The sequence below is a fragment of the Bos grunniens genome, chromosome 18 (assembly GCF_055505025.1).
Source record: "Bos grunniens cultivar Pamir isolate PY7600 chromosome 18, Bosgru_T2T1.0, whole genome shotgun sequence".
NCBI lineage: Eukaryota > Metazoa > Chordata > Mammalia > Artiodactyla > Bovidae > Bos > Bos grunniens.
The window spans coordinates 57,976,110-58,002,375 of record NC_141182.1 but is presented as its reverse complement, the minus strand read 5'-3'; the positions used below and the strand labels follow the sequence as shown (position 1 = coordinate 58,002,375).

At 51.1% G+C, this 26,266-nt stretch overlaps 4 protein-coding genes and 2 long non-coding RNA genes across 16 annotated transcripts in view; 4 read left to right on the top strand and 2 right to left on the bottom strand.

Annotated features, from left to right (window-relative positions):
* LOC147354376 (uncharacterized) overlaps positions 1 to 926 on the bottom strand; it is a 4,286-nt gene extending 3,360 nt beyond the window's left edge. The window contains exon 1 of the long non-coding RNA XR_015146370.1: positions 806 to 926. This is a non-coding gene — a long non-coding RNA (uncharacterized LOC147354376). The remainder of the gene's footprint in view (positions 1 to 805) is intronic.
* Positions 1 to 3,513, top strand: part of LOC147354375 (sialic acid-binding Ig-like lectin 10) — a 7,557-nt gene extending 4,044 nt beyond the window's left edge. For all 4 annotated transcript variants that reach the window (XM_086353777.1, XM_086353776.1, XM_086353775.1 and 1 more), the window contains 4 exons: positions 26 to 310; positions 819 to 912; positions 1,038 to 1,197; positions 2,602 to 3,513. In XM_086353777.1, the coding sequence (XP_086209903.1) occupies positions 26 to 310; positions 819 to 912; positions 1,038 to 1,197; positions 2,602 to 2,862 (800 nt within the window). In that variant the 3' untranslated portion in view covers positions 2,863 to 3,513. The remainder of the gene's footprint in view (positions 1 to 25; positions 311 to 818; positions 913 to 1,037; positions 1,198 to 2,601) is intronic.
* On the bottom strand, positions 3,478 to 24,540 carry LOC147354372 (uncharacterized). Of its 4 annotated transcripts, XR_015146379.1 has the most exons (5): positions 24,394 to 24,526; positions 18,969 to 19,032; positions 12,654 to 12,821; positions 10,289 to 10,439; positions 3,478 to 3,675 (listed from the first exon to the last, which is right to left on the bottom strand). It is a non-coding gene; the product is annotated as an uncharacterized LOC147354372 (long non-coding RNA). The 4 variants fall into 4 exon arrangements; XR_015146382.1 differs by lacking the exons at positions 3,478 to 3,675; positions 10,289 to 10,439; positions 12,654 to 12,821 and adding an exon at positions 17,673 to 18,833; XR_015146380.1 differs by lacking the exons at positions 3,478 to 3,675; positions 10,289 to 10,439; positions 12,654 to 12,821; positions 24,394 to 24,526 and adding an exon at positions 17,673 to 18,833 and having other exon boundaries at positions 18,969 to 19,088.
* Positions 9,642 to 11,855, top strand: C18H19orf84 (chromosome 18 C19orf84 homolog). Its single transcript, XM_086354036.1, has 2 exons — positions 9,642 to 9,937; positions 10,625 to 11,855. The coding sequence occupies exons 1-2, from the start codon at positions 9,903 to 9,905 to the stop codon at positions 11,322 to 11,324; spliced, it is 735 nt and encodes a 244-aa protein (XP_086210162.1). The 5' UTR covers positions 9,642 to 9,902; the 3' UTR covers positions 11,325 to 11,855.
* Positions 12,666 to 19,294, top strand: LIM2 (lens intrinsic membrane protein 2). Of its 2 annotated transcripts, none has more exons than XM_086354060.1 (3): positions 12,666 to 12,840; positions 17,108 to 17,257; positions 18,580 to 18,779. In XM_086354060.1, the coding sequence occupies exons 1-3, from the start codon at positions 12,666 to 12,668 to the stop codon at positions 18,777 to 18,779; spliced, it is 525 nt and encodes a 174-aa protein (XP_086210186.1). The 2 variants fall into 2 exon arrangements, with proteins under 2 accessions (XP_086210186.1, XP_086210185.1); XM_086354059.1 differs by lacking the exon at positions 12,666 to 12,840 and adding an exon at positions 18,946 to 19,294 and having other exon boundaries at positions 17,002 to 17,257; positions 18,580 to 18,714.
* On the top strand, positions 23,651 to 26,266 carry NKG7 (natural killer cell granule protein 7). 4 transcript variants are annotated; one of them, XM_086354049.1, is made up of 5 exons: positions 23,651 to 23,789; positions 24,805 to 24,987; positions 25,065 to 25,211; positions 25,330 to 25,464; positions 25,632 to 26,266. In XM_086354049.1, exons 2-5 carry the CDS (start codon positions 24,831 to 24,833, stop codon positions 25,688 to 25,690), a joined length of 498 nt encoding a protein of 165 aa, XP_086210175.1. In that variant the 5' UTR covers positions 23,651 to 23,789; positions 24,805 to 24,830; the 3' UTR covers positions 25,691 to 26,266. The 4 variants fall into 4 exon arrangements, with proteins under 4 accessions (XP_086210175.1, XP_086210174.1, XP_086210173.1 ...); XM_086354048.1 differs by having other exon boundaries at positions 23,653 to 23,789; positions 24,762 to 24,987; XM_086354047.1 differs by lacking the exon at positions 23,651 to 23,789 and having other exon boundaries at positions 24,595 to 24,987.

The following is a 26,266-nucleotide window of genomic DNA, read 5'->3' as shown; positions in this document are numbered from 1 at the left end:
TGATCCCTCCCATCTCTCCCCACAGCGCCCCCGCAGCTGCTGGGCCCCTCCTGCTCCCAGGAGGACGAGGGTCTGCGCTGCAGCTGCTCCTCCAGAGCCCGGCCGGCCCCCTCCCTGCGCTGGCGGCTCGGGGAGAGGCTGCTGGAGGGGGAGCTCAGCAACGCCTCCTTTGAGGTCGCCTCCAGCTCCGCCGGGCCCTGGGCCAACAGTTCGCTGAGCCTCCGCGAGGGGCTCAGCTCCAGCCTCAGACTTAGCTGCGAGGCCCTGAACGGCCACGGGGCCCAGAGCGGGTCTGTCCTGCTGCTGCCAGGTCAGGGGTCAACTGGACACCCCGTGGAGGCGGGGGCTGAGAGGGACCGGGACTGGGTCTTGTGGTTGGATCAGGAGCTGGGGGAGGGCGGGGACACGCCGGCGCGTTAGCCCCTCAGTCCCGTCCAGCTCTGCAACCCCATGGAATGTATAGCCCACCAGGCTCGTCTGTCCATGGGATTCTCCAGGCACGAATACTGGAGTGGGTTGCCATTTCTCCAGGGGATCTTCCCTACCCAGAGATCGAACCCAGGTCTCCAGCATTGCAGGCGGATTCTTTACCGTCTGAGCCACCAGGGAAGCCCCTTGGGATGCAGAGGGGAAATTTAAATCGGAAAGCCTGATATCTGGGCTTGGGGTGTAGTGGAATTTCCAAGAAGTCGATGGGAAGGGTCTGCAGGGGAAAACCTCTGGCATGGGAGCCGGAAGACTGAGCGCCTAGTGGCGGGCGGACGTGAGGACCCACGTGAATGGGACGGGCTCAGAGACGGCTGACCTTTTCCGTGCAGACGAGAAGGGACTCGCCTCCGGGGCTTTCGCCAGCGGAATCTCTCTAGGGATTGGCGTCACCACCCTCCTCTTCCTCTGCTTCATCTTGATCTTGTGAGTTAGGAGCGGGGGTGTGTGGGGGTGGGGCAGCGAGGGATGGGGCGTGGAATCTGGGGGCACCCCGGGAAAGGGGGCGGGACCCGGGCGCACACCAAGGCGGCGGTGGGGTGTTTCCTCAGAGTGAGGACTCTGAGGAAGAAGTGGACCCAGGCAAAGGTCCCGGCGCCGGCCCCGGCCCCGGCCCCGGCCCCGGCCCCCGGAGAGGCTCCGCGGTCCAGGTTCTCACGCAGGAGCACGATCCTGGATTACATCAACGTGATCCCTAAGGCCGGCCCCCTGGTGAGTGCTCCCAACCCGCTGCCTCTTGGTCCCCTTCTCTGACTCCTGTATGCGCTCCTCTTCAGCCCCGTCCCCGATTTTCCTCACAGTGGAAAAGGCCCGGGTATTGGATTCAAACCCTGATTCTGACACATAGCTTCTAGGAGACCTTGACCATATCCCTCCTTCCTGCTGAGCCTCTGTTGCTTCCTCCTTGAGAGCCGGTTTGAGGATTACAGCACCTGTTATTGCTTAATAGATGGCAGCTATTTCACCATCACCGCTACCAACGACATGACTATGTATAATTAATGATGCCACAATGATTAATATCACTGAGGGTCCGTATGTCCTAGTAATGATTAAGGGCAGGGCTTTGAAGTCAGGCTGCCGGGGTTCCTTCCTGCTTTCCACGCTGTGTATTCTGGGATGAGTCACTTAACTTCTCTGTACCTCAATTTAACTGTTAAAAAGGGGATAATAGTAGTACAGACCATGTAGGCTCATTCTGGGTATTTGATAGGCTCATTTTCTACCCATAAAACATTGAGTACCAAGCACCTAATAAGTGTTGGGTTAAATGCTGGATATTTTCAGGAGTGAACATGTAGATGCTGATGACTCCAAAATTTACATTTCCCAGACTCATTCCTCAACTCTAGACTCACAGCCAACTCTCTAAGCTGCATCTCTATTAGGATGTCTAACAGTCATCTCAAACTTTGCCTGTCCAAAATCAAACTTGTGACTAAGTACCACTTAAATCCCTTCTCCACCCTCTGCATCTCAGCAAAGAGCCCACATTGGCCCAACTGCTCAAGCCTCCAGCCTTAAAGTCACTTCTTACTCTTCTCTTTTTTATCCTCCCACAATCAATCCATCAGCACATCTCTTCCCAAATCCATCCAAACCACTTCTCCCCACTTCGGTTGGATAGAGCTTAGAGACCAAGAAAAAAAAAAAAAAAGCCAATTTCAAATGATCACCTACACGGGATCCCCTGTGTAAAACACTCTCCAATGTTACGATTGTAGAGATAGAGGAGGACAGGTTAGTAGTTGTGAGGGCTCCGGGATGGGAGGAGATGAGAAGGGAGGTTATGGATATGGGAGGGAGATGTATGTGTTGATGGAGCCCTTCTGTGTTTTGTGGTGGTCCTCACACCAATCTACCTGCATTAGTCAGTTCACTAGGGCGGCCATAGCAAAGAGCCACAGGATGGAGGCTTAAACAACAGACTTCTGTCTATAGTTTGTTCCTGTCCCGAGACAAGAGGCGAGCTCAGGGAGGGCAGAGTCTTTGTTTCACTGCCTGATGTAACTCCAGTTCCTTACTTAGTACCTGGCACTGACTGGGCAGGTGCTCAAGTATTTGTTGAATGAAGGAAGGCAGGATGGTCAGTTTCTTCCCCCCTCTTATGCTCAGAAACAGAAAGCCAAACCAAGCAGTCCTTCCCAGCCTCCTCCTGCAGATGGTCACTCCCTGGAAGCCAGAAAGAATCAGAAGGAGCTCCATCCCGTCTCCCACAACTGTCCAGGACCCAAGTCATCCCTACCAGCCTCAGAAGCAGAGAACAACCAAGAGGAGCTCCATTACGCTGTCCTCAACTTCCCAGGCCTTAGACCATGGGAGACCCAAAGACCCGAGGGCACGCACCCAGAGTACGCTGAAATCCAGTTCCACTGAGGGTCTGCTGGGCCACAGGACTCAGATGCAAGCCAGGGAGAGAGGCAGAGCAATTGGGATGAGAACAGAGTGTGGTCTGTCTCTCTCTCTTTTTAATGCTCCGAGGATGGGTCATCCCATCCCAGACCCTGGAGCAGCTTGATGAATGTCTCCAGAGTTGTTCAGTTGCTCAGTCGTGTCCGACTCTTTGCGACCCCATGAACTGTAGCCCTCCAGGCTTCCTTGTCCTTCACCATCTCCTGGAGTTTTCTCGGACTCATGTCCATTGAGTCGGTGATGCCATCCAATCATCTCATCCTCTGTTGCCCCCTTCTCCTCCTGCCCTCATTTCTCCAAATACACTCTTCTGAGCAAGGAAAAGCTTTTTCTCGGAGAACCCCAGGCCCCGGCCCAGCTGATTACTCACAGTCTCAGTTTCTCAACGGTTGGGGGAGCCTTTAGAGAGGATGAAGCATGCCTGTTTGTGAGGTCGCCCAGACAACCTCACGGGTCAAGCTGTCGGCTTTGATGGCACCTGTGAGCTGAGAGTGTTTTTTACATTTTAAATGGTTCGGGGGAAAAAAAAAATCAAAAGAAGGATGTTTTATGATGCATGGAAATGACTTGAGATTCAAATTTCAGTGTCCCTAATTAAAGCTTTATTGAAGCGCAGTCATGCCCATTTTTTTTTCTGTATTGCCTATGACTTATTTCAGGAAGAATGGAGTTGTTGCCTTGCTAAGCCTAAGAAAGCTAGCCTTCAGTTAGGAAAAGTTTGTTGTTGTTTAGTAGCTTTCCTGGTTCTTCTGCTTCTTCTTTTGGAATGGTAGGCACCTTTAAACAAAAATTTAAAAAATTACAGTATAGTTGGTTTACAATGTTGTGTTAGTTTCAGGTGTAGATCACAGTGATTCAGTCATATATATATATATATATATATATGGAAAAGAATATGAAAAAGGATACATATATGTATGAGTCACTTTGTTGTACAGCAGAAATTAAACACAACATTATAAATGAACTATATTTGAATAAAATTTAAAAAAGACTTTCTAAAGACAATAAGAGGACTTGGAGTAACTAAACTTTTACATGAAATCTATAAGGTCAAGTTCATATAGACCTTCAAGTAAGCATGATTATAACCTATATAAAATAAACTCCTCCAACATAGAGTATGATTCTGGTGTTAAGTTTTTAGTGAATTTTCAATAAATAACTGATGAAAACTTTTTAAAAAAAGGTTATTATGACAAAGAGGCAGCACAAGAGAATTTGGAGGAATGATAAAAACACCCTGGATCTTGTTAGCAGTGACAGTTACACAGCTCTATACATCTGTCAAAACTCGGAACTGCACACCAAAAAGAGTGAATTTGACTGTACTTGAAAGAAGGTAAATAATACAAATGCAAAATATTTTGAGCACTTTTTAAAAGATTGTGAGAATTTAAATGATTTAATGCAAGTATCTCAGTGATCTCCCTTTCTGGGGCCCTTCACCTCCAGACTCCCACTGCCATTTTAGCGGACTTTTCTAGCAAACCCTGACTACCAAGCACTCTAAAAAGCAATCATGGAGATTTATCTGGTGGTCCAGTGGCTAAGCCTCCACCCTCCCAATGCAAGGGGCCTAGGTTCCATCCCTGGTCAGAGAACTAGAACCCATATGCTGCACCAAAGATCCCAAACACCACAACTAAGACCCAGCACAGCCAAATAATTTTTTAAAAGAACAATATTTAAAAATCTTAGGGGGCAAAAAAGCAATCATGAAAGCCACGTAAACCCAGGGGCACTCATTCCAGCACAGACTTCAGCCCACAAATCTGACCTTTTAAACTCAGTCTCCAGTAACCTCTTGCCAAAGCATCCCGACCATTTCTGAGAATAGTGGAAAACCCCAAGACCGGAAGGGCTCTTAAGTTGGAGGTGTTGAACGAGTGGGTAAGGCTCAAGGGAGAGAAGAAGGCACCCAAGGGTCTCCTGCAGGGAAGGGGACTGAAGGAATTTAAGGGAATCCTTGAGTCCTGTGGGCCAGAAGTCTCTGAAGATCGAATCTTGGGACTTTGACAGTCGGAGGCCTCTAGGGGGCAGTAGAAGGAAGAGATTCGTGCTTAGTTGCCCAGTCCTGTCCGACTCTTTGCGACCCCAAGCACTAGCCCGCCATGCTCCACTATCCAAGGGATTTTTCAGGCAAGAATACTGGAGTGGGTTGCCAGTTCCTCCTCCAGGGGATCTTCTGGAGCCAGGGATTGAATCCATGGCTCCTGTGTTGGCAAGTGTGCTAACCCACTTGAGCCATCAGGAAAGTCCAATGAGCTTCTCTAGAAGACCAAGACTCCCCTCAGCCTGAAGACCCCTCTCTCTAGCTTCGCTCAGCATCTCCTGGTCTAGGCTGCCACCGCGCCGAGAAGCAGACAAGAGACACCGCTAAAGACTAGGGCAAAACTTTCAGTTACAGCCCTGGCGCTGAAAGGAAACAGCCAGTCAGAGGGCGAGAGAGAGACTTGTGCTCAGAAACGTAGCCAATCAAAGAATGAGGGTGCTACCCTCCTGGGGTGCTAGCCTCGCACTGCTTCCGAGCCCCACCTGGATCTGACAGCTGGAGGGAGCGGGCCCGGAAGCAATGCGAGTTCACCCGCCAATCAGAGCTGAGGATGGTGCCTCGCGCTGTCCCATGCAACAAGGAGTGGACGGAGCTCAAGCTGATGACTGCCCTTTCCCCCAACAAATCGGAAACGTCCTTCCCACCCGATGCAGGAGTTGATTGGTCACTTTTCAGAACTTGCCTGTCAATTTTGGAAGCTGGGCGAAGCGCATTTCCTTAGAAACTCAAAAGCCCGCCTCCGCCCTCCTAGCTCCGGGGGAGGGCCTTAAAGGGCCAGATACTTGGTAAGATTGCCGGGAGAACTATCAATAACCTCAGATATGCAGATGACACCACCCTTATGGCAGAAACTGAAGAAGAACTAAAGAGCCTCTTGATGAAAGTGAAAGAGGAGAGTGAAAAAGTTGGCTTAAAGCTCAACATTCAGAAAACTAAGATCATGGCATCTGGTCCCATCACTTCATGGCAAATAGATCGAGAAACAGTGGAAACAGTGGTAGACTTTATTTTCTTGGGCTCCAAAATCACTGCAGATGGTGATTGCAGCCATGAAATTAGAAGACGCTTACTCCTTGGGAGAGACGTTATGACCAAACTGCTGCTGCTGCGGCTAAGTCACTTCAGTCGTGTCCGACTCTCTGCGACCCCATAGACGGCAGCCCACCAGGCTCCCCCGTCCCTGGGATTCTCCAGGCAAGAACACTGGAGTGGGTTGCCATTTCCTTCTTCAATGCATGAAAGGGAAAAGTGAAAGTGAAGTCGCTCAGTCGTGTCCAAGTCTTCTGGACCCCATGGACTGCAGCCTACCAGGCTCCTCCGTCCATGGGATTTTCCAGGCAAGAGTACAAAGCAGAGACATTACTTTGCCAACAAAGGTCCGTCTAGTCAAGGCAATGGTTTTTCCAGTAGTCATGTATGGATGTGACAGTTGGACTATAAAGAAAGCTCAGAGCCGAAGAATTGACGCTTTTGAACTATGGTGTTGGAGAACTCTTGAGAGTCCCTTGGACTGCAAGGAGATCCAACCAGTCAATCCTAAAGGAAATTAGTCCTGAATATTCATTGGAAGGATTGATATTGAAGCTGAAACTCCAATACTTTGGCCACCTGATGTGAAGAGCTGACTCATTTGAAAAGACCCTGATGCTGGAAAAGATTGAAGGCGGGAGGAGAAGTGGACGACAGAGGATGAGATGGTTGGATGGCATCACTGACTCAGTGGACATGAGTTTGAGTAAACTCCAGGAGTTGGTGGTGGACAAGGAGGCCTGGCGTGCTGTGGTTCATGGGGTCACGAAGAGTTGGAAACAACTGAGCGAATGAACTAACTTGATAAGTGACAAGGTCGGACCCTGATCGCAGAAATAGGAGGACCCGTTACGGAACAAAACTAGAAGCAGTGCCGTTATGCTGGGATTGAGTTTTATGTTGCAAAAAAAACAGACTTAGCCTGTTCTAGGGCAAGAGCTAGTAAGAAGCAGAATGAGAATTCAAACCATCATTTCGGAGCCCTGTTCAACAAAAGCTTCTTCTTTGGGATAGACTGTAACCGGATTAATGAGACCTGAATGCTAATCATAGCTGCCAGAAAAGAAACCCAGGTTTCTTGATAAAATCTTTTTTATTCCAGCCACTTGGCCTTTGCTCGCACCATTTTTTCTACATCCATTCACCCCAGACCTAGCCCAAAGGCCCCTCCTGTAAAAACAAGCAAACAAAAAACCCTCCCCTACCTTCTTCTCCAGCCTCTACCGAGCGAGCAACTGTTTTCCTGGCCCCCGACTTGACCCTCCACCTCCTGGCCTCCAGGCTACATTTAACCCACTTCCGGCTCTCACTGTCCTGTCCCTGCCAGTGTCCCAGCTTCCATCACCCCAGAATGCTACCATGGATTTCATCCCCCCAAACCTTGAAAGCCCTTGAAGAGCAGCTATTGGTTCTGCATCTACTCTGAGTCCCCAGCATGGCGTAGAGTTAGCTCAAGAGAACTCGGAAAGTGAGTTACTCTCCGATTTCTCATCCTTATAGTGGGATGTTGTGAGCTTTTATAAGAAAATTCATATTGAAAGCCACTCAGGTTGAAAACTTTGCATCATCCTTGATTCCCCATTCCTCACCTCCAGCAGCCCTACAGCAAATCCTGATGGTTCTCCTTCCAAAATACATTGTAAATACACTCACATCTTCCCCTTCCCATTAACCGCACCCTCCTTGGGGTCATCACCACCCTTGCCTAGAGGATAACAGCATTCTCCCTAGGCTTCCTGCTTCCAGTCTTATGCCCCACCACAATCTACTTCCCAAATTGCAGGCACAGAGCTCTTCTTAAAACATAAATTATGTCACACCTCTGCCTGCACAAGTTCAAAGTCATCTCAATGTTCCAGAATTAAATTTTAAAAATTCCATAGTCTTCAATGCAGCCTATAAGGTATTATACAATTTAGCTTCTACTTGTGTCTCCATTAAAAGCAGACTCTGGAGGTAGGGTTCAAATCCCAGTTGTGCTATTTACCTGCTCTGTGACCTTGAGTAACTTACTTAGCCTCTCTGAGGCCCAGTTTGAACCTCTGTGAAATGAAGACTAATAAGTTGGAATTATTAATTAAAAGAGACCTGTGTTATTACTTCCCTGGTAGCAGCAGCTCGGACAGTAAAGCGTCTACCTACAATGCGGGAGACCTAGGCTCAATCCCAGGATTGGGAAGATCCTCTGGAGAAGGAAATGGCAACCTACTCCAGTACTCTCGCCTGGAAAATCCCATGGACAGAGGAGCGTGGTAGGCTACCGTCCATGGGGTCGCAGAGTTGGACATGACTGAGCGACTTCACTTTCACTTTCTGTTTTATTAAAAGGAAAAAACTGACTAGTAGTCCTCCAAGCTGTCAAAGTTGTGAAAAACAAGGAAAGACAGAAATGGCTGCACATCAGAGGCGACTGAGATGTGATGATTCAGTGAGACCCTGCACTGGATTCTGAACAGTAAAAAAAAGAGATGTTCGTGTAAAAACTGGGGAAATCCAAATCAAGTCTGGAGTTTTAGTTAAGAGTCATGTAAGGGAATTTCCCTTGTGGTCCAGTGGCTAGGACTCTGAACTCCCAATGCAGGGGACCCTGGTTCGATCCCTGGTCAGGGAACTAGATCCCTAAGACCCAGCGCAGTCAAATAAATAACTAAAATAAATACTTTTTTAAGAGCTATGCTGATTTCTTAGCTGTAACAAATGTTCCACGACCACGTAAGGAAATAACAAGAGTGGAAGCAGGGTGAGTTACAAAGTTATCTTTGTAACTTTTCTGTAAATGTGAAGGTATTCCCAAATTTTAAAAAATATTTTTTGAAAAATAGACCTGTTCATCTCCTAGCTTATTGCTTCCCAGTCCCTCAATCACTGTTTGTTTCACCCTGAAGGACCTCTGCACCTGCTGGTCTCTCTACCATCCCACAAGTAGTCTTCTCTAACCATCTTATCTAAAATAATCCCCTGTGCCTTCGTATCCCTCGTCCTGTCTTTACACTTCCAAAGCCCTCTTTCATGTACGAAATGTACCATCTGTGCCTTGTGTGTTGCTCGCCCAGCATGTAAGTTTCATAAGCGTGCATCTATTTTGTCGGGCGCCCAACCTGGCGCCTAGAGTATTGCAGGCACTGAATAATATTTCTTAGATAAAGAGATACAAGAATCCCATTGCTTCTCAATAAAATACTACCATGGTCACCAGCAATAACAATAAGAAAGGCTCATTGGTTGAGATGAATTTTAGTCCGGATCGCGTGTTGACTACTTTACACATGCGATATAGCCTTTAAACCTCACGAGATCCTAGAAGGTAGTATTAACTCCGTTTCTCAAAAAACAGCGACTAGAAGGGTTTATGATCACACAGTAAGTCACAGACAGAGCTTAGAATGAAATCCAGCCTCGAAGATTCGCAGTCCAGCTACTAACCCCTCTGCCCCTGGGAACATCCAATGTTCAGATTCCCTTAAATGCCCCTTTAGTCCTAGAGAACACCACTGGCCCCACCCCAACTCCCTCCAGGACGCGGTCCAGGAATACAGATGAAGAGGAGGCTAGAGTCTTCTAGACCTGAGGAAGGAAGGCGCTGGGGGCCTGCACTTGGGAGGTGGGAACTGAGACCTGAGAGACGTGCGGTTGGAAGCATCTAGAACCGGCAGAATCCAAACCTCGCACGCTTCCGCGCTGCTCAGCACTACCCGCGCGACCGGCCCCCGCACGCCCGCAAGTCACGCCCGCACGCCTCGCCCCCGCACGCCCCGCAAGCCGCGACCCCGCACGCCCGCACGCCTCGCCCGCACGCCCGCAAGCCACGCCCCTTCCCAACAAAGTCCCGTCCACCTTTTCCCAGACCCTTCCCCTTTCTCTGAGCGCTGGAGAAATCGAGGTGAAGGTGCTAGAAAAGGCTTGAAACACCCTCGTAAAGATGGAACAGCGAAAGGAAGAGACTGGGCCTGAGGGGTGAGAGACACGAGACTCCCCGCGGGAAGGACAGTGACCCAGAATGAGGAGGGACAGAGAAAATCGGAGAGAGAGTTGAGCAGACCCAGAGAGGGTACCGGGAGCGGGGCGGGGGCGGGGGAAGCCTATGGTATCATCTCACACAAACAGAATCTTTGAGGATCTTAGCGACAGAGCTGAGCGAGATACTGAGAAATAGGGAGAGAGCTAGAAGCAGATATTAATGGAAGAAAGAGAAGTTTCTAGCGGGAACCAGGAGAATTGAAGATACTAATAATTGTCTGGAGAAATAATAATAATAATTGACCCCAGATATTGAACACTTCCCAGACCCAGCCCTTTCAGAGGCACCTTTGATACCACCAGAAGTTCTCTCTTGGTATGAAAACTTAAGTTTCGGAAGCGGGAAATGTTTCGCCCAGACACATGGGTGAGGAGGGCAGCCTGGAATGGGAACCATGCTCGGTGGGACGCTGAAGCTCCAGCTGAGCGATCCGCCTGTCTGTAAAGAGAGAGAGGAAGGAACAGAGAAAGAGAGAAAGTAAGGGGCCAGAAGTCAGAGGCAAACCGTCCTGAGGGTGAGAAATGAAAGCCTGGGAGAAGTCAGGAAGCAGCGAGGCTGCGGAAAGGAAAGGCATGTGTAGACCGGGGACATCCCCCGCCTGACCTGTCCTCTTGTCGTTCTAGGAACAATCTGCCATCCCCCGGGACTGGGTCGTGGCCGCCTCCATCTTTCCCAGCTCTGCCCACTTCTTTCCTGGGTACCCCAGATCCAGCCCACCTGGGGCTCCCCAAGAGCCTGGCCTCTGTGACCGTCCCCGTCCGCCTGGATGCCCTCTCCTACCTCCTGCATAGCGCCCTGATGGGGGCCTACTCGCTTCAGCAGTCCTTGCCCTCCTGCCCCTGTGTCCCCCAGGCATGCTGCACCCAGCCGGGCACTGCCAAGAGGCCACCCAAGGGACGCGGGGGCTGGGACCTCCCGCGCAGGCCAGGCCGGGGCCACCGGAGATGGGGACTTGGGAGGGCTCAACAGGCAGAGAGGAGCTGGGCCAGGGGCCGTGGGGCTGGCCCCAAGACCCCGCCGGTGACGCCACCATCACCAGCACCTCCTGCTGAGGATGGGAAGAAGGACACCCAGGGTCCGGAGCCACCCGTGGAGCCGCCACCTGCTGAGGACTGGGAGGCCGAGTACCAGGACCCTGAGGATCCCGCAATCCCAGATTCTGGAGAGAGCCTTGGAGGTCACCAGGAGAGTTTTCTTGGAGCCCGGGGTGACCCCAGCCCTGCTAGAGAATACCCAGGGAACATCGCACTCCCATCCCTCTTCCCTGAAAACCACAGCCTCAGGAGGGGCTCCTGCGAGTCAGCTGGTGACACCGGGACCTGACTTCGGATCCCAAGCCAGGGAAACAACCCTGAACCTCATGCCCAAACCCAAGCCCTTTCCCATCTCTGACAGTATCCCTAACTACAGTGCCAACCTGCGCTTCTCTCCCAACCCCCCCGGGGCTCCCCCGGACATCTCCAGCCCCCTTCCTAACCCCAGAGCCATTCTCGCCAGCCCCACCCCATGGCCCCAGCCATTCATCCCCCTTCCTGCTCCCATCTCTGCCCTGACCCACCCTCGTAGTCTCATTCCCAGCTCCCTCATCCCCTTCTTCCTAAAGGCCAGCCCGACCCCGTCATCCTTCATTTCACTGAAGCTCCAGCCCCCAACGCAGCCGTGTCCTCAACCCCAGCCAGCGCCGCCTCATCCTTAACCCCCTTCCTGTCCCAGCCCCCCAGGTGACATGCTCTGTGACCCCACTTGCAGAAAACCCTGTTGTCCCAACATATCCAGGCACCTGCGGCTCCCACCCCATTTTCTGCCCTTGGGAGAGGGGGACTGGCTTGCACAATAAATGGCTGAGTGTCCCTATGTCTTGTGTCTGTGTGTGCTTACGCAGCTCGGGCTAACCCAGTGGGTGCTGGGAGCCAGGCCTGTGAAAGGCTGCCAGGGTGGCTGGGAGGGTCACGGAGAGAGGCCAGTGGGGCCAGGGGCTGCGGAGAGGCAGGGCCTGGATTCCTGCCTCAGCGAATTCCATCTGGGGGCCTCTGCCTGCTGGAAGCTGCTGGGCTGCGGGGCCATTGTGTGGGGAGGCTTAAGGGATTTGGGGGGACCCGGGGAGCCGAGAGGCTAGCGACCTGGCCAGGCTCAGTCTGCTCAGAGGGGCTGAGGCAGACGGAGGGCTCGGCAGAATCTGCTACTCAGGTAAGGACTAGGCGTGGCCCCCTCCTCCCCCCAAACATAGGTGGCTGGGACTCCTTTCTTTCTCTGGGACTTGGTGGGTCCTAGCCTAGCCCCCTTCTACCTCGAATCTGGGAGTTCAGGCCCCAGCCCTCTCCTTCCCCCCAGAGACTTGGTGCCCCAAGGGGCAGGGAGTGTCTAGCCCCTTCCCAGTTTAGGACTGGGATGTCTAGGCCCCCAGCCTTGGTCTCCCCTAGGACACATAGGTCTAAGTCCTCAAGCTCTCCTCCCCCAGAGCCAGGGGTCCAGGTGCCCAGTTCTTTGCTCCCACTGGGACCTGATGTCCCAGCCCCCACCCCCTCTCCCCACCCTAGGATTTGGAAGTCTAGGTCCCCAGGTCCTCCTCCTTCAAACCAGGACTCAGATCCCCCAGCCCTCACCTCCCCCAGGACCCGGGAGTCCAGCTCGTGACCCTATTTCTCCACTCACCCACAGGTCACCATGTACAGCTTCATGGGAGGCGGCCTCTTCTGTGCCTGGGTGGGGACCATCCTCCTGGTGGTGGCCACGGCGACAGACCACTGGATGCAGTACCGGCTGTCAGGGGCCTTTGCCCACCAGGGCCTGTGGCGATACTGCCTGGGTACCAAGTGCTATCTGCAAACGGAGAGCATTGGTGAGGCTCCGGGATGGGGTCTGGGCTCTGCCTGGGACCAGAGTCTCCCTCAGGGCAGAACCTTATAGCAGAAGGGCCCCCCGTTTTGCAGATGGAGAACCTTGTGGTTCAGAGAGGGAAAGGGTCCAGCCCAAGGGTCACACAGCAGGGAAGGGACAGAGTTGGGATTCCAGTATTTTTTTTCTGGTACAATTACAGGATGTACTGATTTAGAAGTTAAGGAGAAAGGTGACATTTTCTGGCATGAAATAGAGGTCAGGTAACAGCAGTTGGGGCTGGGGCTGACAAAAGAGCATTTTCTAAATATTATGTGTCAAGAACTCTGTTCAGTACTAGGAGGATGCAGAAGCAATAGAGACCCTAAATTTGCTATGCTAGATGAGGTATTTTTTAATATTTGTTATGAGCCAAGCCATGTAATACATATGTGTATATGTATACGTGTGTGTGTATATATGTGTATATAGATATATAGTGTATATGTTGCTGCTAAGTCACTTCAGTCATGTCTGACTCTTTGTGACCCTATGGTCTGTAGCCCACCAGGCTCCTCGTCCATGGGATTTCCCAGGCAAGAATACTGGCGTGGGTTGCCATGCCCTTCTCCAGGGAATCTTCCCAACCCAGAGACAGAACCTGCATTTCTTATGTCTCCTGCATTGGCAGCAGGTTCTTTACCACTAGTGGCACCTGGGAAGCCCATATAGTGTATGTATTACACTATATATTGCAAAAATGGGATAAAAATAGTTCTTACAGTAGATGGACTAATGTGCATGCGTGCTCAGTTGTTCAGTTGGGTCCAACTCTTTGCTACCCCATGGACCATAGCCCAACAGGCTCCTCTGTCCGTGAGATTTCCCAGGCAAGAATACTGGGGTGGGTAGCCATTCCTTTCTCCAGGGGATCTTCCTGGCTCACGGACTGAACCCAGTCTCAAGCACTGCTGCTGCTGCTACTGCTAAGTCACTTCACTTGTGTCCGACTCTGTGCAGCCCCATAGACAGCAGCCCACCAGGCTCCCCCGTCCCTGGGATTCCCCAGGCAAGAACACTGGAGTAGGTTGCCATTTCCTTCTCCAATGCATGAAAGTGAAAAGTGAAAGTGAAGTTGCTCAGTCATGTCCGACTCTTCGAGACCCCATGGACTGCAGCCTACCAGGCTCCTCCATCCATGGGATTTTCCAGGCAAGAGTACTGGAGTGGGGTGCCATTGCCTTCTCTGATAAATTATTATAATGTACTATGTATCTCTGTGTACCTCTTTCCCTATCTGTATATATTTGTATGTATGTACAGTCATCCCTCAGTCCCTCAGCATACTCAGAGAATTGGTTCCAGGACCCGTAGTAGATACCCAAACCCCTGGATACTCAAGTCACATAGTCAGCTCTCTGTATCTGCTGTTCCCCAGCCATGAGTCCATAGCCACAATTCTGCATCTGCGGATTCAACCCCAGATCGTGTAGTACTGTATGTATTTATTGGAAAAAAATCTGTGTGTAAGTGGACCTGCACAGTTCAAACCTGTGCTGTTCAAGGGTCAAGTGTATATATACACATATATATGGAAGTTGTGAGTGCTCAGTCATGTTCAACTCTTTAGGACCCCGTGGACTGCAGCCCACCAGGCTCCTCTGTCCCAGGGATTCTCCAGGCAAGAATACTGCAGTGGGTTGCCATTGCCTTCTCCAGGGGATCTTCCCAACCCAGGGATTGAACCGGAATCTCTTGCATCGCCTGCATTGGCAGGCTGGCTCTCTACCACTGTGCCACCTGGGAATCTCATACCTGGAGAGAGAGATACATAGAGATATATACTATATTACCTCACATATATAATATGTGTTATGTAATATATTAATGATATACAGTGTATCAAATGTTCTATATTATATGTATCCAGTGATGGCAGTACTGGATAATAACTGGCACATATTGTTACTGTGCCTTACATGCTATACTAAGTACTTTGCCTGGATTAACTCCCTTAGTTGTCCCAACAACACTAAGAAGGCAGTTCCTTTGTGTCTATGAATAAGACGGAATACATGACCTTGAAAAACCAATTCTTCTGCAAGGGGAGGGGGTTGGGAGGAGGAGCCCACCTTCCCTGAGCCCTGTGATGTGACAGGCTTGTGGCAGGAGATTTCATCTACCCCATCTCACCAAACCTGCCCATTCACTAGAGCGGCAAACTGAGGCGGGAGGAGTGGAAAAACTTGCCCTGGGCTACTGGTTTCAGAGCCCCATCTGCCAATCATGTGTCTTTTTAGGATCCCATGTATCTCATGGGAGATGGCTCATGGGACATGTATCTCATGGGAAAAAGGCTCATGTATCTTTTTCATTTCTGGCTGCATCCATTGTCACACTTCTACAATTCCTCCTGATTCAGACTGGGAACCACCCCACCCCACCCCCCGCCCTGGGATGCTCTGAGTTTCTTCTCTGTCTTATCTTTGCCGGGGAAGGGAGAGAGGGAGGCTGGATGGAGGTCTTCGGTTTATTTGACACCTTCATGACCCTGAGACTGAGGGGCTCAGGGACAACCTCACCCCAATAGATTTTTGAGTATTTGTCCAAACAACTGGTTTAACTTGTTCGTTCATTGTATGACTGATGTACTCCAATCACCAAAATTAGAGCAGGAGTTCTGAGCGTGCTTCCCCAGGGCCAAACCCAACCTTAGACGTGTGTTCATAACATTTTAAAGTTTCCAAAGTCGTCGTCATTGTTCAGTCGCTAAGTCGTGTCTGACTCTTTGTGACCCCGTGGACTGCAGCACACCAGGCTTCCTTGTCCTTCACTATCTCCTGGAGTTTGCTCAGATTCATGTCCACTGAGTCAGTGCAGTGACGCTATATAACCATCTCATCCTCTGCCACCCCCTTCTTTTGCCTTCAGTCTTTCCCAGACTCAGGGTCTTTTCCAGTGAGTTGGCTTTTTGCATCAGGTGGCCGAAGTATTGGAGCTTCAGCTTTGGCATCAGTCCTTCCAGTGAATATTCAGGGTTGATTTCCTTCAGGACTGACTTTTTTTAATCTCCTTTAATCTCCTTGCAGTCCAAGGGACTCTCAAGAGTCTTCTCCAACACCACAATTCAAAGGCATCAATTCTTCAGCGCTCAACCTTCTTTATGGTCCAGTTCTCACATCCACATACAACTACTGGAAAAACCATAGCTTTGACTATATAGACCTTTGTCGGCAAAGAGATGTCTTTGTTTTATAATACGCCAGTGTTAAAAAATCTGGAGATTTTACATTAAAATCTGGACCTCCAGCTCTTGTTGAAAATTCCGGTTTTCAAGCCTTCTCTGGATTCATGGTCAGCTGGGTATGACCAGCAGGTGGCCCCAAGTAGTTAAGACTGAGAGTTTTGAGCTTGACTTTCAACTCTGGTCTCTCTGCTAATGGTGGGACCTTGGGCAAAACACTGAGCCTCTCTGAGCCTCTATTCCTTCCTTCACTTGAAAAAAATGGGCAGGAAAACACAGCATAGGACTCTTGAAAGGAATAAATAGGGTCATTCAGGAAAAGAGAGCCTGGTCCATACTTGATAGTTGCCAAGTGGAAGTTGAGATCATGAAGACTGTTCTCAGGGATCTCCATTCATTCAACATGTTTACTGAACACCTACTACATGCCAGGCACTAGATGCTGGGGATACAGCAGTGAATGAGAAAGCCAGACCCTTGTCCCTACAGAGCCGAAAACTCAGTGCAGAGAGTTAGACATCATAAACAAGTTAGAAATAAACAAGTGGGACATTTTTAGATATGGGCAAGTGGTATGAGGGAAGGGAAAGGGAACATGAGAGAGAGGGTAGACAGTGAGTAGCAGGGGGATGTGGGAAATTGGTATTCATTCATTAACTCATTCATTCATCCAACAAACATTTCTCCAGACTCCTGTTCAGACAAGCCTCTGCTGGGCATGTTTGTGATGTAGAATCAACCAGGTACTTGTCTTCAGGGAGCAATCAGGCTGGAGAGGGAGATAGACAAAGAGAGTCTCAAACCAGAGGAGGGAGTGTTGATGGTGCCTGAGGGGTGAGGGAGTGCTTCCTAGAGGAGGGGATCTGGGAGGTGGGCTTTGGAGGATGAATAGGAGTTTGCCAGGTGAAGAGGGGGCCATTTGAAGAGCAGTGAAGGAAGAGTTGGGTCAGGGATATGGAGAGGGGGAAGGCATTCCTGCCCTCAGAGGTAGCAGCCTTCCCTCTGAGGGCAGGGGCAGCACAGCAGTGACCGTGGGGTGCTCTTACAGCATACTGGAATGCCACCCGGGCCTTCATGATCCTGTCCTCCCTCTGTGCCACCTCTGGCATCATCATGGGCATCGTGGCCTTCGCTCAGCAGCCCACCTTCACCCGCCTCTCCCGGCCCTTCTCTGCAGGCATCATGTTTTTCGCCTCCAGTGAGTGAACCGCACCCTACACCTACCCCTCTCCCTGACTCCCTGCCCAGCTCCAACCCCCACCCATGCCCACCCCAACACTGCTTCCATTCCCCACTGCTCCTCACTCTCAACTCCACCTGCACCGGAATCCCACCTCCACTCCGAACAACAACTTCATGACTATTTCTAACGCTCGTTGATTCCTATACCACCTAAGTGTACTGCCATTCCATTCTGGCACTCGTCGCCTGGAGCTGGCATCAGACCCCACAGGCTTAAAGGCACAGTTCCCAACAAGACTGCCCCTACTTCAGCTGCAAGTGGGGTTCCCAGCCCACTTGCACTTTTGATCTTCAGCTACAGATTCAGGGGTTCCCAGGATCCACTCAGGTTCAAAAATTTGCTGGAACAACTCACAGAACCCAGGAAAGCATAATACTTAAACATTTCAGTTTTATTACCAAGAATACAGCTCAAGACCAGCCAACTAAAGAAATGCATAGGGTGAAGCTGGAGAGAGTCCTGAAGACACAGTTCCCATGCCCTCTCCCTACAGAGTTGGGGCTCATCACCCTACCCTCCAACCCCAGCACATCCATATGTTCACCAACCAGGAAGCCCCAGTGAGCAGCAGTGGCCTACATTTCTTTTGGTTTCATTGCATCATGGGCCACCTGATTGAGCTCAGTCTCCAGCTCCTTTCTCCTCCCCAGAGGTTGGAGTGATCCCAGGTGGCTCCAAGTCCCAACCCTCCACCCTACGGTTGGTTTTTCTGGTGACCAGCTCTCACCCTGAGTCATCTCTGCTCGTCAATATAAACTCAGGTGTGATTCGAGAGGCTCAAGAGAAACAAAGACACTCCTATTACTCAGAAAGTTCCAAGGATTTAGAGTTTCCCTCCCAGAAACCAGAGACGAAGACCAGTCAGACTCTTTATGACGCAACATGACCCCACCCCATGCCTGCCCTTAACCCTACTCCCCATTCATTTTTACTCCTACTTTCAACTCAGCCCCCATCCTCATCCTTATCCCTCTCTGCATCCATACCCCCTTCTCAATCTCATTCCAACTCTCATCTCTAAAAGCAAAAAGTTATGTCCGACTCTTTGTGACTCCATGGAACTGTAGCCCGCCAGGCTCATCTGTCCATGGGATTCTCCTGGCAAGAATACTGGAGTGGGTAGCCATTCCCTCCTCTGGGGGATCTTCCTGACCCAGGAATCGAACCTGGGTCTCCTGCATGGCAGGCAGATTCTTTATCTTCTGAGTCACCAGGGAAGCCCCATCTCTAAACTCAACCCCATTCCCACACACACCCCCATCTCCCGCCCTCTCCAGCCTTTTTCGTCCTGCTGGCCTTGGCCATTTACACTGGAGTCACCGTCAGCTTTCTGGGTCGCCGCTTCGGGGACTGGCGCTTTTCCTGGTCCTACATCCTGGGCTGGGTAGCCCTGCTCATGACCTTCTTTGCAGGTACCAGGTTTGGGGGTGGGTCAGTGTCTGTGTCCCAGCCAGCAGCACCCAGGAGGGCAAAATGATGGGGAGTCCCAGACAGGGCGCCCAGCATTGAGCCAGAAAGCAGACTCAAAGCCCTGCAGACAATCAGGGAGAAAGGGAATACTGTGTTGGGATCTTGGGCTGGCTGAGGGGATGGAGGGCTGGGAAGGCTTAGGGCGGGGTCCACTGGGGTCTCTTCTCATGCAGGAATTTTCTACATGTGTGCCTACCGGATGCATGAATGTCGGCGCCTGTCCACTCCTCGCTGAGCCCAAATGTGTGCCCCGACTGCACCTGGAAGTAGAAGTCTGGTCACTGAAGAGGAGGGGAAGGGCCTAGTGGCCTGAAATCCTGGTTCCTAGGGGGCGTGAGGGGGCTTGGTCCCGGACGCTGGGTGGGGACCCCTGACTCCTGTGTCCCAAGGGGAAGGGAGCAAGACTGGGGCCTGGGGGAGGCAGTTGAGAAGACCTACAACTCCACCCGCCAGGGGGTTGTTAGAGAAATGGGATATCCATTAGAGCGGCTTTTTGGAGTCTAATAAAACTGGTTGAAACTACTGAAATGTGGTCCCTGAGGGCTTGGGGTAGAGAGAAAGAGGGGTGATTGTGGTGAATGGGGCAGGAGTGGTTGCATTATAGTAGCCCAAGCTGTTCGATTCCTGTAGGGGTGGGCACCAGAATAAACCACACAGGCCCCTGCTACTAGGTTCCACTTCTTCTTTATTTTTTTTTTTTTTGGCCACATCATGCAGCTTGTAGTAGCTTCCCAGGTGGCATTAGTGGGAAAGAATCCACCTGCCAATGCAGGAGACCTAGGAGATGCAGGTTTGATCCCTGGGTTGGGAAGATCCCCTGGAGGAGGGCATGGCAACCCATGCCAGTATTCTTGTCTGGAAAATCCCACAGACAGAGGAGTCTGGTGGGCTACAGTCCATAGGGTCGAAAAGAGTAGGACACGACTGAAATGACTTAGCACATAGGCACGAGTGCAGCTTGTGGGTCTTAGTTCCCCAACCAGGCATGGAACCCAGGCCCCCTGCAGTGGAAGCATAGAGTTCTAACCACAGGGTGACTGCCAGGGAATTTCCTAGGCTCACTCACAACTGCTAGGAAGCTGATGTATGTAAGTCCAATTCTTTTTTTTTTTTGGCTGCACCAGGTCTTAGTTGCGGCAGCATGCTTGGTCTAGTTCCCTCCCCAGGGATGGAACCTGGGCTCCCTGCATTGGGAGCATGGAGTCTTCGCCACTGGACCACTAGAGAGGTCCCCGTATGTTCTGTGTGTGTGTGTTTTCCCCACATCACCAAGCAATTAACTCAATTCAGATACAATCTACCTGAAGAAACTTACAGATCACACAGGTTAAAGACAGCCCTGTAAGACCACCCCCCACTACAGACACCTGTCACACGTCCAGGTTGCCACCTGTGCTTCTGAAGGGCTAGCAAGAGATGAGAGATCCCCACGACCCCCTGAGGGGGTTCGATTCATTTGCAGCTCACAGAACTCAGAGAAACGTTGTACTTACTAGGTCACCAGTGTGTCATAAAAGAATCTAACTCAGAACATCCAGATGGAAGGGATGCCCAGGGTAAGGTAAGCGGGAAGGGGCCTGCAACTTCCATGCTCTCTCCAAGTAGGTCACTCTTCCCACCAAAAGCACAAGTTCACCAACCTCAGAAGCTCTCTGAACCCTCTCCTTTTGGGCTGTTATGGAGGCTGCATTACTCAATTATGATTGAGAACATCATTGGTCATTGGTGACTAAGTTCAATTTCCAACTTCTCTTTCCTCCCAGGAGGTCAGGTGTTGGGACTGCAAGTTCTGACCCTCTAATGGAGTGCTTGGTCCCCCTGGCAACCAGCCCCCTCCCTTTGGTTAAGGAGGGGTGGTCCCAGTCAGCACACTAATATAACACGAGACACCTTGATTGCCCTCACAATTTAGGAAATTTTAGGCTTTAAGGATCTGAATGCCAGAAAGTTGAAAGTGAAAATGTTAGTCACTCAGTGGTGTTCGACTCTTTGTGATCCCATGGACTGTAGCTAGCCAGACTCCTCTATCCATGGGATTTCCCAGGCAAGAATACAGGAATGGGTAGCCATTTGCTTCTCCAGGGAATCTTCCCAACCCAGAGGTTGAACCCAGGTCTCCCGCCTTGCAGGCAGATTCTTTACCATCTGAGCCACCAGAACTTACTTCTTTTTTCTAGATGCCGGAAGTGGGGACAAAGACCAAAATATACTTATTATACATCACAATATCACAAGAGGATAATAGGATAGATGACAACATCTGTGGGACTTTCCTGGTGGTCCAATGGTTAAGACTCTGAGCTTCCAATGCAGGGGGCCTGAGTTCAATCCCTGGTGGGGGAATTAAGATCCCACGTGCTGCATAGCATAGCCGGAAAAAAAAAAAAATCTGTGAAAAAAACAATTTCCTTGCCTACTCATGCCATCTCCAGTTGGTTCTCCCAACTTCCTGTCCCTCCATGGATGAGCCCCTCCAAGAATAAACACTAGAAGTCTGACCTGCACCTCCTCCTGCAGCTGCCTCTTCATCCATCATTCATGACCTTGACCTTCTCTTCATTCACTCATTTGTTAGTTCATTCAACAAACTCATGCCTACTGCCATGAGATTTACTAATGCTTATCATAAAACAATAAGACTGTTTAGAAAGCTAGTTCCAATAATAAGAATATTTATTGCAGCCTATGTTAGGAACTGTTATATTAATAGAGGCTTACTCTCTAGACATATTTATTAGGCCCTCCTCAAATAACAATAATACTGTATTTATAGAGGCTTCCTCTAGTAATTATAGCAATTGAAGTCTTCCTCTTTTCCTCTTTAGAATATATGCTGCCAAAGCAAGCACAAAGTCTTCTTTAATTATAATTTATTGAAGCCTATTTAAGTAGAAATATTTACTGAGACTTACTCCAGGAATTTATAGGGGCTGAAAGCTATGGTTTTTCCAATAGTTGTGTACGGATGTGAGAGCTGGACCAGAAAGAAGAATAAGCGCCAAAGAATTGATGCTTTCCCACTGTGGAGCTGGAAAAGGCTCTTGAGAGTCCCTTGGACTGCAAGATCAAATCAGTCCATCCTAAAGGAAATCAACCCTGAATATTCATTCAAAGGAGTGATGATGAAGCTGAAGCTCCAATACTCTGGCCACCTAATTCGAAGAGCTGACTTATTGGAAAAGATCCTGATGCTGGGAAAGATTGAGGGCAAAAGGAGAAGGGGGGAAACAGTGGATGAGATGGTTAGATGGCATCACTGACTCAATGGACATGAGTTTGAGTAAACTCCGGGAGTTGGCGATGGACAGGGAAGCCTGGTGTGCAGCAGTTCATGGGGTCACAAAGAGCTGGACATGAGTTAGCAACTGAACAACAATGACTCTAGTAATAACAATAATGTTATAATTTCAGACTTACAGCTTCAACTACTAGTTGCTCAACATTCCCACTCGAAGAAGCATCTCAATTTTCACATGTCAGTCTAAAGCTGAGCTCCTGATCTCTCTCACACCCCACATCTGCTCCTACCAACATCTTCCTAAATGAGTGCAGGCTCAGTACACATGGACTTAGTTGGTCCGTGGCATGTGGGATCTTCCCAGACCAGGGATGGAACTCACATCCCCCACCACCCACCAGTGGCAGGTGGATTCCCATTCACTGTGCCACCAGGGAAGTCCTATTTTTAGTCTTTTGAGGAACCTCCATTGTTCTCCATAGTGGGTGTACCAATTTACATTCCCACCAACAGTGTAAGAGGGTTCCTTTTTCTCTGCACCTTCTGCAGCTTTGTTTTTAGACTTTTAAAAGAATTTTTATTAAAACATGATTCATATCTTGTCCCCCTTCTGCTCTAAGTCCTCCAGTGGCTTGGACCTGGAGGTAGGATGAAGGTAAAAATGGAGGGGTGTGTGGACTGAGGTAGGAATTACTGGGGTGGGGAGAGGCATGAAGAAGGAAGTAGGGGTAGAACTGGTGTAGGTATAGAAATGAGAAGAGGGTTAAATGTGAGGATGGATTTGGGTTTGGGGATGGGGTTTAGATTGGGGTTGGGTTGGGATTAAGAAAGCAGTTAGGTGGGAGGAGAGGGTTGGGGTTAAACTCAGGAGTTTAATATGGGTTGTGTTTGGGCATCAGGCTGAGTATAGAGTTGGGTTTGGGAATGAGAATGGGGTTATGTTTGGGGTTTGAGATGGGGTTGAGTTTGGGGTTGGAGTGGAAGTTTGGGATTGAAACTGGGGTTAAGGATGGGATTGAGAGAATTTCCTGGTGGTCCAGTGGTTAGGATTTGGGGACCTGGGTTCAGTCCCTGGTGAGGGAACTAAGATCCTGCAAACCTCAGGGTGCAGCCAAAAAGAAAAGATGGGATTGAGTTTGGGGTTGGGTTTGGGAATGAGAATGGGGTTGGAGGATAGGAATGGCACTCAAAATGGGATTGGAGCTGGGGTTAGGATGAGGTTGGGCTTGGAATGGGGTCAAGATCACAGAGGAGGACATTTCCCTGGTGGTCCAGTGGTTAGGACTCTGCTCTCGCTGCCAGGAGCCCGGGTTCAGTCCCTGATTGGGAAACTAAGATCCCACAAACCACTGAGTAAGGCCAAAAGAGAAAATGGGAGAGACGTGGTGGGGAGAAAAAGAGGAAAAACAGAAGATCACAGATGGGTTCTGAGCATGTGATCATCACATGCCCTCAGGCCAGACTTCCTGAAGCCTGTCCAGCTGCTCCTCACAGAAGCCGGGTCCATCACCGCTTTCGAGATGGTGCCCCAGCTGCCCATGACCAGGATCTCCTTCCAGGAGCCTCCGGAGTGTGCTCTCAGGAGTGACCAGTTGCCCAGGTGGTGAGGATCTAGATGGGGGCCAAACTCTGCAAACTGGACCCTCCAGCTAAGGAAGAGGACCGGCCTCCTGCAGTCACTCTCATTCTCCCCTTCGATAGCTGTCCTGGGACTGTCGGCTCAGTTCCTCTTCAGGACAGCAGTCCTGTTCCAGGTCACTCCTGCTTCACAGAGATAAGGTTAGGGTCTGCGCCTCCCCACCCCCCGGGGCCATGACACCTTCCCCTTATGCCTGAGGTGGGGCCCAGGGCCTGACGCTGGTTGAGGCAGGGAGGGCCGGAAAGTCTTGCCCTGACATCCTTTACCCATCCCCCCTCCTCCCCCGGACCACAGAAACCCCGATCCCGGTGACGAAGCCCACCAGGCTGAACGCCTTACTCTTGGCCGAGCTGTTTGTGAACTCATTTGTATCAGGATGTGGGCATGTCTTCCCCTCTGCGAACTTTCAGACTGTGGTCACTGTCTATCTTCCCCCACAGCACAAGCTCCAAGCAAGAAGCCGGGAGTCTGAGTTCAGCACCTAGAGTCTAGGCTTCTAGCACCTTCCTCCTACAGCTCCCAGCATCCTTGCCAACTGCCCCCTCTCTTTTTGCAGAGACCCTAGAATTGGGGGCCCCCACCTCCCAGAACGGAAAATTGCAGAATCACAGGAAAGCATGATGCATTCCCCCAACTGTCTCCCTCTAGTCACACCTCCCCTCCCATCTAACTCACACCCCAGCCTCACTCACCGCATGCCCCCTCTGCTCACCCCTCTACCCACCCCCCATCTCTCTCTCTCACCTTTTCCAGGAAGCCCCTCTGGTGCGGAGGCCCCCAAGGGCAGCAGGTAGAGAGGCTTCTGTGGAGACAGACAAGTTCCAAACCAGTGACAATGCGACATCTTCAAGGCCAACCCCTGCCACCACCGTCCAGGGCAAGGGAAACCTCAGAGAGGGGCGGGGTTGGGGGGACGGGTGTCGATGCAAGCCAGGAAGGCAGGGTGTGTCACACAGAGCAGCTGCCTGGGACAGGCTGAGACCGAACGGGCCTGACGTTGAGGAGCAAAGACCACCCCCCAGCCACCCCTAGCGCTTGCTGGTTTCTCTTTCTTGAGACCAGAGGACCCAGGAGTCTGGGGCAGAGGGGGAACAGACTTCCTCCTCTCTCAGAGACCCAGGAGGCTAGATCACCAGCTTCGTCGTTGTCACCCAGGACCCAGGAACCCAGACTTCACCCCCATGGAGCCCTGCCGGTCCTTGGCCCTCCTCACCAGCTCCCTGGGCCTGGTGTCCCTCTTAGTGGCCGTGAGCACGAATTTCTGGTTTGCGGCCTGGGGGCCCGGGTTTTCATCTCACTCGGGCCTCTGGCCCAGCAAGGATCAAGTCTCAGTAGCAGGTAAGGGCTGGCGGGGTGGTCTTGGTGCAGGGAAAGGCCTGCGGGGACGGGCAGTCAGGGGTGCCATCTCCGAACAGGCTACATCCACGTGACGCAGAGCTTCTGCATCCTGGCCGTCCTGTGGGGCCTGATCTCCATGGCCTTTCTGGTCATGTCTTGCATCCCTTCACTGTCTGCCCCCGGACGCGGCCCCATTGTCTCCACCTTCATGGGCTTTGCTGGAGGTGAGGACTCAGTGCTGGGCTTGGGGGACGGGGAGGTAGGGGTGCTGAGGAGGGGGGGTGCTGAGGAGGGGGATCTGCTGCAGGGGGGCTGAGCCGACCTTCATGTCTCCATCCCCAGCCCTGTCCTTGATAGTGGCCATGACGGTCTACACCATTGAGCGGTGGAACCAGCCTGCAAACCCCCAGATCCAGAGCTTCTTCTCATGGTCCTTCTACCTGGGCTGGGTTTCAACTCTCCTCTTTCTCTGTACAGGTGATTGTGATTGCTGCCTGGGGAGTTCTGGGGCTGGCTTGAGGGGCTGGCTGGGGTGGAGTGGGGGCTGGCTGGGGGGTGGGGAGGGCGGGCTGGGGATGGGGCTGGCTGGGGGCTCTGAGGGAGCAGGCGAGGAGCAAGTATCTAACTTTTCTCTGCTACCCCAGGTGGCCTGAGTCTGGGCGCTCACTGCACGACCCACCGGCCCGACTACGAGGCCGTGTGAACCGAAGGATGGCCTTAGAGCTCTGTTAAGCAACAGCTGGCTCTCCTTCCAGCCAGCCTGCCCTGACTCCCAGCCTGCACAGGCTTCTTCCTTTGTGGCTTCATTCATTCAACAAAAATTTGCCGGGATCTGGTTATTCAAAGGGTCATGCAGCTGCGACATAAACCGATGACATGCCAGCTCCATGGTGGGTGACGCCGGGCACCCAGAGGGGAGTCAGTCCTGCCACCTGCCCTGCCCTCCAGGAGCTCCTACCCAGTGTGGGGACCAGTCTAGGCTCGGGCATGGCCCCAGGGCCCTTGCTGTCTCTCTTCTTTGTCCTTCCATCTCTTTTCTTCCCTGTGTCTTTTTTTTTTCTTTTTGGCTGCATGGCATGCAAACTTCCTGGACCAGGGATTGAACCTGCTCCCCCTGGAGTGGAAGCACAGAGTCTTAACCCCTGGGCCAACAGGGAAGTCTTTCCTGTATCTTCCTCTTTTTAGTTCTTTTCTTTCGGCTCCCTCTCTGATTTAGTCACCCTGCCGTTCATCCTTAGTCCTTGTTCATTTCATTAATAAATTCACTCCTTCAGCTGGC